The sequence below is a fragment of the Felis catus genome, chromosome B4, assembly GCF_018350175.1.
Source record: "Felis catus isolate Fca126 chromosome B4, F.catus_Fca126_mat1.0, whole genome shotgun sequence".
Taxonomy (NCBI): Eukaryota; Metazoa; Chordata; class Mammalia; order Carnivora; family Felidae; genus Felis; species Felis catus.
The window spans coordinates 35,525,681-35,539,746 of NC_058374.1; the positions used below are offsets into that span (position 1 = coordinate 35,525,681).

The 14,066-nt window shown below is 43.9% G+C and overlaps 1 protein-coding gene across 40 annotated transcripts in view; it reads right to left on the reverse strand.

The window, feature by feature from the left end:
- The window catches only part of CACNA1C (calcium voltage-gated channel subunit alpha1 C), a 753,388-nt gene that overhangs the window by 97,572 nt on the left and 641,750 nt on the right, over nucleotides 1-14,066 (reverse strand). For 18 of the 40 annotated variants that reach the window (XM_045061174.1, XM_045061169.1, XM_045061172.1 and 15 more), the window contains 3 exons: nucleotides 6,616-6,748; nucleotides 2,299-2,428; nucleotides 1,046-1,105 (listed from right to left, as the gene is read on the reverse strand). In XM_045061174.1, the coding sequence (XP_044917109.1) occupies nucleotides 1,046-1,105; nucleotides 2,299-2,428; nucleotides 6,616-6,748 (323 nt within the window). Of the gene's footprint in view, nucleotides 1-844; nucleotides 905-1,045; nucleotides 1,106-2,298; nucleotides 2,429-6,615; nucleotides 6,749-14,066 lie in introns of all 40 variants that reach the window. The other 22 variants (XM_045061164.1, XM_045061171.1, XM_045061182.1 and 19 more) reach the window with 2 other exon arrangements.

Consider the following 14,066-nt stretch of genomic DNA (forward strand, 5'->3'; position numbering starts at 1 on the left):
GAAGTAATAAAATAAAACTTAGAAAGCAATCTCTCTCATCCCAGTGCTTTCAGAGGTTGGTTCTACCGATGGGGTAAGTCTGTAGAAGTTCTGCCATCAGGGGTCAGCAGCACCTGGGGCCACCAGTCACAGGCCGGGCCAGCTCCATGTGCTCTCAGGACCGGGGCTTGGGACCTGGTTCTTCTTTCATGCTTAGGGCAAGGGGCATCGTAACAAGGCTTTTCAACAGGAAACTGAGGACTCAAGTAATCTACAGTCATCTGTTGAAAGCCCCCAATGGAAGACTGGCCTCAAATCTTGCATTAACTAGGCCCATGATTCCTATCACCCAGGCCCATCTGGAGCCTAGCCTTGGCACCTGCCACTTGTATGGAGGAAGGTGTTGACCAAGGCTGTCCAAGGGCATGGACAAAGTGATTTCCCATGCCCCATGAGCTTTTCCACTCTTGGAGTTTGTGCAGCATCTCCTCTGGGGAGGAGGAAGGAGGGGGAGTTCTAAGCAGGGGTCAGTCATCAATGACCCGGAGGTAGGGTGTGTGGGGGTGGTGGGGCACAACACGCATTGGCACAGTGCCAGACCTGGTGACAGGACATCATCAGTGTTGACACTGTGAGCCTTCCAGCCTTCCAGGCTGAGAGGAGGCACAGCAGTGGCGGTGGGTTTCTTCTAGCTTCTGAGCCTGAGCAAAGTGAGGGGCACAAAGTGAGGGGCACAAAGTGAAGGGCACTAATTCATCAAGTTTCATGCTTGAGAGTAAAAAAGAGAGAGTGAAAGAAACAAGAGAGAAAAGAGACAGCAGATATAGAGAAATAGGCAGAGAGTGCATTGCTCAGATTGCATTACCTTAAGGATAATTTCTAATGTAAAGATACTAGTGAAGACATAGTCTGCATTGCCTAGGATCTGAAAAATAAGCACAATTGGATTAGTGGCTCTGAGAGTGAACTCGACACCAACAGAAACATGTGTGTTAGCGCCAGACAGAAGCAGAGAGCTAGTGGAGGCTCATGGAGGACAGGATGGGGAGAGGCATTAGGGCTTTACCTTCAGAGCAATTTCAATGGTGAAAATGGTAGTGAAAACAATGTCAAAATAAAACAGAATCTGCAAAACAAAAAGAAACAGGGTGGGAATGGGGTGGGAAGGGAGAGAAGCAGGATGGAAGGAGAGGTCAGCGGACATTCACCAGAAAAGGAGTCACTCTTCAGAACCACACTACATGTCATGTGAGCTTTTCCATGTGGAGACAGACAGTTAGGAGATGAGTAGCATATACACAGCATTGGATCCTGAAGTGGGGCTGGCCTCAGGCAGCTTAGTGGCTTCACACGAAGTCCCCAGACATGTGAGGGGAGCTTCCAGGGTCCTGGGTCTGGGCAGCATTTGGTTGGATGCTTTTCTCAATCCAATTTACTTACAAACCCAAATCAGACCACTGGGATGCTTGTCAAAAGGACAGAGAGTGGGGTTTTCTTTTTATTGCAGGAAAATGCAAAATACTTAACTCACTTTGGTGTGACTCAGCTGGCTTCTCATGTTGGTGGGAATACTGGTGTTGTGTTCTTTGGGGCATAGGAAGGAAAATCCTCAATGTGAGGACTGCCGAGGCTGGGGGCAGGCTACGTGGTTCACGCTCTGTTATATCTCAGGTGATGGATCAGAGCTAGGGCCAACACCTTTTTAAGAAAACTCTGGACCAAGCAGGCTGCAGGACCACCAAGTGGTTTGGCATGAGTATGACTTTAGGTTGGTGGACTCTTCTCTTCACGTCCATCTGGTTGGGATTTGACAAAGTCTTCAGGCTTTGAGATAGAGCAGTTCTTACTCTAGCCTTTAATATTGTTTACCAGAACCTTGGGTGGGTCTCTAAATTTAGTTTTCTACTCTACAAAAGGTCACTGAAGCTCTCTTTTGTATAAGGTCAGCCTCATCTTTGGCACCTATTTGCCAATGCTCCCCCTATCTGCTTGGTGATTAGGACCAGTTAGAGTTTATTGGGAGCAAGGCAGGAAGTCAGAGGCTACTTTTTACTAAGTACATAGGGAACCAGGGATACATCCATAGGGCAATGAGGGTCTCGAATTTTGCCAATCAGGCCAGCCTGAGGCATATGGGTACAGGTTCTCTTATTCATTTATGATGGTTTCTACCAAAGCCCTAATCTCTTAAAGAAATGTTTATTGTGCATCTGATTATAGTATTTGGAACTGGGGTCCTGACTGAGGTTGGCAACAGAGCTCTGGGCCCAGTCCCATCCTTGGGAAGAAGAGGTGCAGGGGACAAAAGGGAATGCATACATGGTTCCTGAAGGAGGTGTGCTGGACAGGGTCCTCAGCTGCCAGGGAAATGCTGCTGAGCAGAATGAAGAAGAGGATCAGGTTGGTGAAGATCGTGTCATTGACAATGCGGTGGCACTGGAGGCGAAATCTGTGTGGGGAGGAGGAAAGAAGGACCGAAGTATGTCAGAAAGGTCAGAGAAGCAGCTCCTGGGTCGCCGGAGCTCAACTCCTTCTTTCAGCTTATGAAAGGTGCTTGTTAGTTTGGGAGTGGGCTCTTCAACCTGAGGTCTTACTGCTGAGGGTAGTGACAATCACATCCCACCCCCCCTCTACACCCTCAGTGTGAGGCACATCTGTATAGAACTTTGCAGCTATAAAGCACTGTCATAGGCAGTAAGCTTTTGACATTTTGGAGGGTTACATCTGAGACCTTCAGGAATCTCAATATTTTCATATACTGCTGTGACATTAACAAGTGGCTTTTTTGGGGGGACTTCTTTTTCCCCATCATTAAATCATTTTATAAGATCTCCTTTATATTTTTATATATAGGGAACAACAGATCCCACCCAGAGTCGATGCTGAAAGGCTGGTTAAGCCTACTCTCTGGCTAGGCAATATGCTCCTGTGTAATAGCTCCAAGGCATGCAATTGAATTCCACACTTTCTGGGCACTCATTGGTAGTACCACAAAGGCTAAATCCTTGAATGTCAAGTGTGTCTTATATACTATCTCATCCTGGCAGCTCAGGAAGGGGATATGGGTGTTATTATCTTCATTTTATAGGTAAAAACACTGAAACCCTGGAAGGAGAGGCTGGCCCAGAAAGACAATCTGTAGAGTGTTGTGTGCGGGGGGGTGCGTTGTTCAGGGCTTGAATCCAGGCTTTCAGACTCCTTCTCACAACATTGTAGTGCTCTGAGAGACCCCACTGCTGCAGAAGCAGCAAATCTTGGAAAGGGCAAACTCTATGAGACAATTCTGGCTTCATTAGAGTTAGAAGGTCTGCATTGATTATCCTTTTCAAACAAATAAGCAAATCCACTGAGCCAGGGTCTGTGTGATAGGTATCCAGGAAGGGCAGATTTGCCTGAGAATAGATGCTAGTAGTAGCACTGCTATGGGGAAACTGCATTTCAAGCCAGTCTTAAGGTAGGGCACTGAAGCTTGGGACTTTAGGCTAAGCCAACACTCTTAAGAAGCCTCTGGAAGAAAGCTTCCCAATATTAATTTAGGTCCACAAGAATCTGATGAAGTACTGAGGTCACAATCAAAAATCATTATGCACATAAGAGGATGAACTTCTAAGATAAGAAATCAGAAGAAACAACAAATAAATGATTTAGAACGCCCTCCCAAAGACTGTGTATACTGAACATATCAGATACAGAATGTAACAACTATATTTGAAATATTTAACAGAATAAAGGACTTGATCACAAAGTGAGGAATCAATAGGAGAAGTATTAGATATAGACAGATGGTTCTAGAAAATCAAGCTGCAAATGGAACTGTTTGAAATGAAAAATAAGTCGATATAAAAACTGGTTTAAACAGTAACATAGACAAAGTTAAAGAGAGAATTAAGAAATTGGAAGATATAACTGAGAAAACTACCCTGAATACTAAAAGAGATATAATGAGGTGAAAGATTTATTAGACACATTAAGATGTAGGAGGACAGAATGAGAAGGTTTAACATATGTCTACTTGGAATGCTAGAAGGAAAGAACAGAAAGAGATTATGGCCGCAATTTTGCAAGAATTAGCAATTCTCATTCTAATTTTTAATGTTTTTTTTTTACAATTAGAGAAAAATATAAATCGATAACATTCCAAGCAGGATTAATGGCCAGAAATCCATATCTAGACACATGGTAGTATATCTATACAATACCAAAGGCAACATAAGATATTCAAAACAGCTAGAGATAAGGGGAAGATTATCTACAAAGGAATGATAGTAGGAAAAATACAGTGTAATAATACCTTTGATATATTAAAAGACAAATCCTGTCAACCTAACATTTTGTACACAGTAAAACTATCTTTCAAGAACAAGAAATGAAAATAAGAACAAGAGATAAACAGGTCAAATGACTTTACATAAAGAAACACTAGGGGCTTTGGGTCAATACTACCCAAAGCTATCTACACATTCAATACAATCCCAATCAAAATTGCACCAGCATTCTTCTCAAAGCTAGAACAAGCAATCCTAAAATTTGTATGGAACCACAAAAGACCTCGAATAGTCAAAGTAATATTGAAGAAGACCAAAGTGGGAGGCATCACAATCCCAGACATTAGCCTCTACTACAAAGCTGTAATCATCAAGACAGCATGGTATTGGCACAAAAACAGACACATAGACCAATGGAATAGAATAGAGAACCCAGAACTGGACCTACAAATACATGCCCAACTAATCTTTGACAAAGCAGGAAAGAGTATCGAATGGAATAAAGACAGTCTCTTTAGCAAATGGTGCTGGAAGAACTGGACAGCAACATGTAGAAGAATGAAACTGGACCACTTTCTTACACCATACACAAAACAAACTCAAAATGGGTGAAAGACCTAAATGTGAGACAGGAAACCATCAAAACCCTAGAAGAGAAAACAGGCAACAACCTCTTTGACCTCAGCTGCAGCAACTTCTTACTCAACCCGTCTCCAAAGGCAAGAGAAATAAAAGCAAAAATTAACTACTGGGACCCCCTCAAGATAAAAAGCTTCTGCATTGCAAAGGAAACAATCAATAAAACTAAAAGGCAACCAATGGAATGGGAAAAGATATCTGCAAATGACATATTGGACAAAGGGCTAGTATCTAAAACCTATAAAAACTCACCAAACTCCACACCTGAAAAACAAATAATCCAGTGAAGAAATGGCAGAAAACATGAATAGACACTTCTCTAAAGAAGACATACCGATGGCTAACAGGCACATGAAAAGATGCTCAACATCGCTCCTCATCAGGGAAATACAAACCAAAACCACACTCAGATACCACCTCATGCCAGTCAGAGTGGCTAAAATGAACAAATCAGGAGACTATAGATGCTGGCAAGGATTGGAGAAACAGGAACCCTCTTGCACTGTTGGTGGGAATGCAAACTGATGCAGCCACTCTGGAAAATAGTGTGGAGGTTCCTCAAAAAATTAAAAATAGATCTATCCTATGACCCAGCAATAGCACTGCTAGGAATTTACCCAAGGGATACAGGAGTGCTGATGCATAGGGGCACTTGTACCCCAATGTTTATAGCAGCACTCTCAACAATCGCCAAATTATGGAAAGAGCCTAAATGTCCATCAACCGATGAATGGATAAAGAAATTGTGGTTTATATACACAATGGAATACTATGTGGCAATGAGAAAGAATAAAATATGGCCTTTTGTAGCAACATGGATGGAACTGGAGAGTGTTATGCTAAGTGAAATAAGTCATACAGAAAAAGACAGATACCATATGTTTTCACTCTTATGTGGATCCTAGAAACTTAACAGAAGACCATGGAGGAGGGGAAGGAAAAAAAAGTTACAGAGGGAGGGAGCCAAATCATAAGAGACTCTTAAAAAACTGAGAACAAACTGAGGGTTGATGAGGGGTGGGAGGGAGGGGATGGTGGGTGATGGGTATTGAGGAGGGCACCTGCTGGGGTGAGAACTGGATGTTGTATGGAAACCAATTTGACAATAAATTTCATAGTAAAAAAAAATAAAAACATAAACAAAAACAACAACAAAAAGAAACACTAGGGGCTTCTAAAGAATGTGCTTTAGGAAGAAAATGATTACAGAAGGGTGGACTGAGATACATGAAAAAATGGTGAATGAGTAAAATGGGAAGTTGTATGAAAATCCAAGTATACATTGGTCTATATAATAATAATGAAAATGATAATAATGTCTAACTTGTGAAATTAAAAATAAAGGACAGGACTAAAATACTAATTAATAACATGTAAGGTAGGAGGGCTGAGAGAAGTTAAAACAGTATAAGCTCTTTCTATTTTGCAGGAGGAGGTGTAGGATACTGCTTAACTTGAGATTTAAAATTAAATAGACTTAGTAAATTACCAAGGGTAATCACCAAAAGTGTAGAAATAGAGTTTACATGTGTCAAAAAATGGAGGGAAAAACAGACCCAAGTCTTCTGATTTGGAATATAGGATACTTTTCCCTAAATCAGTGCCTGTTTGCACAAGTTGTGGGGGGTTGGGAGAGTCCCAGGCTCCACTCAGAGGCTGGAGGATGTTAGCATTTGTTGTGCTTGTAGCATGGAGAGAGTAGAGTCCCACCTTCCCCACCATTCTTGCATACCTGTTGTTGGGGCTGAAGATGAAAAATGCACTGGCTTCTGGCATGGGCACTGCCTTTTCCTTAAGGTGCAGCTCAGAGAGTGGTCGTGGGCGGGGGCCCACAGGCATCTCAGGCTCCTCTTCATCGTCTTCTCCTGTAAGAAAAAAAGCACCATTCTAAATAACTCCACTACTCCCACTAGGTTTTTACCACTATGCTGCCTACTTCCAGATAGCTTCCTACCAACCAGAATCAAGACATCATTTGCATCTCTGAAAATGAAGGGTATCAACAAAGACATTCAGCTCTCTCCCTGTGAGCGCTGCTAGAATCTTTGTTAGAGAGACTTTTCTGGCAGCACATGACAAAGGGGGTTGTAAGTAGGGTGGCTAGTTCATGTCAAGGACTGTCCTGGTTTTTAAACTGAAATTCCCACATCCCAAGAGACTCCTCAGTCCCATGCAGATTGGGATGGTTGGTCATTCTAGTTGTAAGGCACTAGGAAAGGTGATCGGGGAAGACTGGGGCATTGCCAGGTGTGCCTGTCCATCTAGGCTGCAGGTAGGGTAATGGGTATGGCTTAGGTGACTTGCAATCAATTCCATCCTTGGAGTTTAAAATCAACACTCCCATTCCTGAAAAATACCAAAAACTCATGTGCTGTAGCGATAATAGGACAGTGATGTTGGCCACAACAGGCACTTCATTCAAAAGACTAGACATTAACACTAGTTTGAGAAGCCCCTTTGTTATCCTGGGCAGGGGCCACATTTACTGTGGACCAAAAGCAAAATCCTTTGCTTACACAGCCACTGCCCATGGAAGGAAACTACTATATATCTTTTTCTGGTCAAATGCATTTAAAAATGTTTAGAGAGGGAATGGGAGTAAAAACAACATGGGTTCTCTGGCCATGTCTAGATCCAAATCTTGGCTCTGTTTCTTTCTGGCATTTAGTCTTTCTGGTCTCAGTTTCCCCATCTGCAAATGGGATAATAGTACATACATACCTCAGAGTGGGGCCTGGCACATAGCAAGTGTTATATAAATGTTAGCTGTTGTTACTATCTCTACCCACAGAGAAGACTCTTAGCCTGTAAGTAGTGCTTAGCATCTTTCTCAGTCTGATCTCTGCCTGCTGTTATTCCCTAACAAATTTTCCACTCATATCAAACTGTTTTCTGAAGGTTTGTAGTAGTGGCCTGAATAACGTCCCCCCAAAATTCATGCCTACCTGGAACCTCAGAACATGACCTTACTTTGGAAACAGTAACTTTGCAGATGTATAGTCATGATGAAATTATACTGGAGTGGGGTGGGCCCTAAATCCAAGGACTATTATTCTTATAAGGAGACACAGACACACACACACACACACGCATGAAGACAGAGGCAGAAACCAGAGAGATGAGGCTGGAAGCCAAGGAGCACCAAGGATTGCTGGCCACTGGCAGAGATGGGGACAAGGCGAGAAAGGGATTCTTTCCAGAGCCTTTAGAGAGAGGATGGTCCTGCCAATACCTGCTTTCAGACTTATAGGCTCCAGAACTGTGAGAGAATAAATATTTGCTGGTTTAAGCCACCAAGTTCATGGTAATTTGTTATGACAGCCCCAGGAAATGAATACACTCGCTATGTGCTTTCTCCTTTCCTCATGCTGTCTCCTTATTTGAAATGCTCTCATCTCCCGGTGTAGAGCCAGAAGGACTCTCAGGTAAGACAGCATCATTCACTTGGCTCTCCCGAATACCTGGGCTCTTGAGAATGACCTTCATGTGATTCTAGCAGCCCTGTCATTCTCCTGCATTCACTTGGCACTTGGGACCAAATACCTTGAATGCCTGACTTTACATGTATCTGTTCCATCTCTTCATGTGCTGAAAACCCTGGAGAGAGACACTCTGCTCAGCGCATAGTAGCCCTTGTTTTTTGATGATTACACTTTCACATCAACATCTGCTTTATAAAGAAAGGGACTTTACAAAAGAAGAGGGTCAGGTGGAGACTAAGCTGGTTGGAAAGATAAAAGTCCTGTAGGACGTTTATCTTAGGGACCAGCCATGTCTCTGCATGCTCTCTCTTCTTCCGGTTAAAATGAAGCTAGGTTGTGCCAAGAAAAAAAAATGCCTGGCACAGATAGTGGTTCTTTTTTTTATTTTTTAAATATAATTTATTGTCAAACTGGTTTCCATACAACACCCATTGCTCATCCCAACAAGTGCCCTCCTCAATGCCCATCAACCACAGAAAGTGTTTTTTTATCAAGCAAGAAGCATTTAGGGGCCCAAGGCTTTTTGGGGGACCAGCAGAATATAGGAATAAATCCAATTTTTATCCCCCTGGCATAATTAGAGCTGACCAGCAAAGCAATTAATATTTTTAGGAGAAGAGAGGCACGAGGTGAACAGGCCAATGGTTGAAGCTTTCTAACCAAACCTTGGTAAGTAAAAGAAAGGCAGAGTCTCCTTGTAAAGCAAAATAAGTAAAACAGGAGTTGGCCTGAATCACAATATTTATAAATGAAATTTAATTGAGAAGGATCTTAAATTCCTGCCCAGCTGTTTGTATTCTTTTCAGTTTTGCTCTAAATGACCCAACACTTTCTTATTCATGATAATTTGGTAACAGGTAATTTAATGCTTATTTTAATCATGTGTGTTTATAGAAAAACATATTTACTAGCTTTGTGTTTTTCCAAGTTCCTGGTGAAGAATTTTGCATGCTCTTCCATCTGCAATAGCTTGCCTCATGGTTTGTGAAGCTCTACCCTGATTTCCATTCCTGGGGAGAAGCAAATCAGTTGGTCCATTCAGACACACATGAGCTGAATTCCAGGCATAGTGTTTAAGAGGAAACTACTTCTGAAGGACAAACGCAAATCTTCAAAGGGAAAGAAATCTGACAGATGTGATGCTTTGCATGTATTAAGTGTAAGGAGAGAGGTTGGCAGGGGAGGAAAAGTCAAATGAAGTTCATTTTTGGGGTTGGCAACTGAGTCACCTAGACTTCCACTCCCAGATGCCAGGGGACCCTGTGGGATCTTCAGTTTTCCCATCCCCATTCTTGGGGTTTGGAGAAGTGTGGCCAGTAAGGTGTTGCCACACTTCAGGGTTGCTGCTGCTTTCCAGATGGCTGGGTCCAGTGTTCAAAAGTAAAACCACTGCGGGGCTGGAGGCCCCACTCTTGGTCCTTGGTGATCCATGTCCCCTACCCATTTGACACTCGTTTTCACTTCTGTGATTTTGCTCATGGCCGATTCAAATAAAAATAATTACTTCTAACACCTACTGCCTACAGTGTACTGAACACAAAGCTGTGGTTCTTGCCCTCGAGGAACATACAGTTTTTAGTGCAGCCCCAGAGTTCATTGGCGTGATTGGCACCTTGAGGTGAGCTTTGTGGGTGGAATACCGAGACATAAGGCTGAGGATGCCCCTGTTGCTGCACTGGGCATCTTCTCTGCTGGCTCAGTTTAAAACCTCATCTCCCTCCACTGCTCACTCTCTCCCCCTGACTTCTAGGCCACTAGCAAGTCCTGCAAAATGCAGTGCCAGTCCTGCCACTTCTCTGTCTGCAGCACCACCACCCTGGGCTGAGCAGCCACTGCCTCTCACCAGAACCACTGCTAACATCCTCACTGCCTCCAGTCCTCATCCTGACCATCTACTGCCCTGTCTTTATGCGGCACAGTCTTCCAAAGGTAATTCCAACACTAGATCATGTCTTCCTCTGCTTGAGAATCTCGGGTGATTCTCCATTGCATCAGCTCAGATCCAAACCTCTCAGGAGGCCTTTGAAGCCTTGTCCCACCTGCCCCTGCCTAGTCCCTGTCCCACCCACTATCTTTCCCCTTCATTCTCTCTGCTCCATGCACACTGGCCTCTTTGGATTCCTCCACAGACAGGTACATTCTGCCCAAGAGATTCTGCAATTGCTAGCCCTCCACCTAGAAAGCTCTTTCCTCTCATTTCCATACATCTAATTCCTGTGACTTATTCAGGTTTCAGCCCTAATGCCTTCGCTGACTACACAGCCAAAGCAGCCTGTGCCAGTGAGTAACTTGTAACACATCTCTTGGTTTCATTACTTCTTTGCTGCTTACTGCCACCTGATGTTGCCTTTCAGTTGGCCCCCTTTCTTGCTCATTGTCTGTCTCCCCACTGAAACGTAAGCTCCAGGAGAGCAGCAGCCTTCTCTGTCTTGCCCACAGGTGTATCCCTGGTGCCTGCCACAGTGCCTGGTACATGTAAGTGAATGACTATCTCCATGGTTTCTTCCAGCTCCCCGTCTATGACAGTAGTATGTTCTGAAACAACTTATTTCCTCTCCAACTCCCCAGACACAAAGCCCAGCGCAGCCCACCTTTCTCTGTGAAGGCTGGCTGTCTCTCCTGGTGCTGTCCTATGCCTTCTCTGATATCATTCACATTTCCTTTTCAAGTGTCTCTTAATTTTAAGTCCTTGATGACTCTTAACATCTGTATGTTCACTCAAATAAAGTGAAATAAGAGAAAGACATACAGAGAAAGACAGATACCATATGTTTTCACTCTTATGTGGATCCTGAGAAACTTAACAGAAGTCCATGGGGGAGGGGAAGAAAAAAAAAGAGGTTAGAGAGGGAGAGAGCCAAAGCATAAGAGACTCTTAAAAACTGAGAACAAACTGAGGCTTGATGGGGGGTGGAAGGGAGGGGAGGGTGGGTGATGGGTATTGAGGAGGGCACATTTTGGGATGAGCACTGGGTGTTGTATGGAAACCAATCTGACAATAAATTTCATATTAAAAAAAAAAGAGTTGGTTAAGTAAAAGCACAACTTGGCACATTTCCTGGGTGAGTAGAGATTTCTAAAATCTAGTGTATACTAAGCAGGGAGGCTTAAACCAACTGTTGAGTTTTGGGGCTTAAACAGGGAGGGAAGGACTGATGCTCCACTGCTGGCCAGTTAGCACTTTGTGTGAATCAGAAGCAGGCCCCACTCTGCTGGGTGTTCACATAAGGACAGAGGCCCCTGCTCGGGGAATGTAGGCTGGAGCTCAGCCCCCCTCAGCTGCTTCAGCACAAATGCTTGGGTGCAGCCTGGACAAGCATGCACAGCATCCTGGGGATGGGGTATAGGCACAGGTGTACCCCAGTGAGAAGTGGGGCAGGAGGAGGGTGTGAGAATATTCTTTGGCCCTGCCCCTTCTCTCTCTGGGAGTCTGGCTGCAAGTGGGGCAGGTGCAGTGTTCACCACTGCTGCCTCCCAAAGGGTATCTTTGTGAAGCAGACACAGCAGAGGCAGATCAGGTTCTTTGCCTTTTACGGTTCAGAGGAGAGAAGAGCCTGTGGGAATGAAAGATTGACAAGAACAAAGACAGCAGGCCAAGTGACCTGGGGAGGAGTCTTTGGGGACTTCTGTTGCACCTGGGATTAGGGTCCAAGAGGTGACCTGCAGAGACAGGGGAAGGAGGAGCTGGGAAGCAGAAGCTGGTTCCTTGGAGTGAGGGGGAACATGTGGAGCCACCAGTTGTAAGAGCACACCACTCTTGGGCAAGAAAATGGAAATTAGGGATGGAGAACAAACAAGGGGGCCACAGGGGCTGATCTTCACAGCCTGAGAGTGGCAGTGGCTGAGGCAGGACAGCCTCCACTGTCTACAGACCAACACAGCTGTATGAGATGCCTGTGAGAAACCTGGGAAGGTCTGGGTCTGGAGCAGGGTAGAGAATGGTGGCCACATGACTAGTGAAAGGACACTCTATAAAACCTAAAGAATCATGAGGAATTAGCAGAGTGTGGGAATAGCTTTTCAGTTTAAAAGCAAAACCATTCCAGGAATCCTCAAAGCTGGGTCAACAGAGAGACATTTCAATGGTGCCCAATAAGGTGACAATGTTTTCATTAATCTTTTTTCCACTGGCCTTTTTCTCTTTGATGTCATAGAGCATCAAAGAAGAGAAAAGCCATGAGTATATTTAGATGGATGAAACTGGAGATTATTGGCATATGTGTGGCTGCCCCCTGCCCGGTAGAAGGAGCAGGCCTGGGCCTGCCTGCACCTGGGTGCATTGTGAAAGGACCCTCAAGCCCACTCTCTGCCCCTGTATGCTGTGTGCAGGGGGACCTGGGCCAGCTCTGCCCAGGACTCAGAGGGATTTCTTTTATCACTGTTTTTCTTTTTAAACTTTAAAAATATACACACAAGTAGAGAGACTTGTGTGGCAAACCTCCACACCCAGCTTCACCAGGAGTTGCTGGAGTATTTTAAGGAAGCTTCTAAACATTCTAGACTCCAGACATACACACTTCAACATGTATAAGCTAGAACTACGACAACATCACTACAGTAACAAAATGAACAAAAACTACTTTAAATCCTTAGTTTCCAGTCCATATTCAATTTCCCTCCAATTATCTAAAAAACGTCATTTAAGAGTTAATTTGTTGATTCAGGACTAAGACAGGATTCCCCATTGCATTTGGTCAACATATCTAGTCTGTCTTTGAAATTCTGTAAGAATTCCCACCCAGAGAGCTTTCAGACTTCGGAAGGTTTAGTGCCCAGCATATGGAAACACCCTTCTTGTTCTTCCTTCTGTCCAAGCCCCAGGAAATCGAATCCTCCTTCTCTCGAGGCAGGATGTGAGTGAGGGTGGAATGACCACAGAAAACCTGCTTCCTAAGGAAAATGGAAGATGGCCACCAGTGTCTTTGCAGACAAGCCAGCAGAGAACTGGTGGGGAGAAGGCCAAAAGGAAAACCTAGCTTTGCTCATAAATGTAGAAGGTTTTTAGCCACTTAATGTGGTTACCAACCCAGATGTAGCTTAACCTGCACAGAGAAGGAAATGTCAGTAAAACAACAGTCCCTCGATTGTGTGCAGTTGACTGCAAGCTTGAAGCTGGTAATAATAGCTGCACTTCTAGGTAAAAGGAAGGTGAACAGAGGGTTTGTACAGGATGTAGAGTTTCATGAAGCAGACAAGGGAATTCTGGAGGGAGGTCTAAGGACCTCTGACATTAAGCCCTCTCAAAGGAGACTGCCTGCCAATCTATGTATCAGAAGATGAGAAGGCTGAGTTGGTAAGAGCTCTTTTTGTAATAAATGAAAGCATTTGACAAAGCAACAAGTGGGACATCTGTGGTGGCAGCTGTCCTTGTACTCAGCATTGCCTCCTGAGTAAGGACAAGGCAGAGTCGGGATTTACTATTAAGTGAGCGTAACACTGCAACATATGTTATATTAATAAATTATATAAGTTAATGATTTTACAGCATAGGATATAATAAAACCTTAAATGTATATAGAATCCCCATTCCAAAAGTCATAGAATCAGCACTGCTCAAACACAATTTGTTTAATGTTATATTGTTATTACGAGGAAGCCAGGAGCAAAGTTCTCCTCTGGATGATGATTGGTAATGCCTAACTACAGAGACAAAAGGCATTTATCAGTGCAAGGTGCTTGTAGAGAGAAACTGGAGCCATTG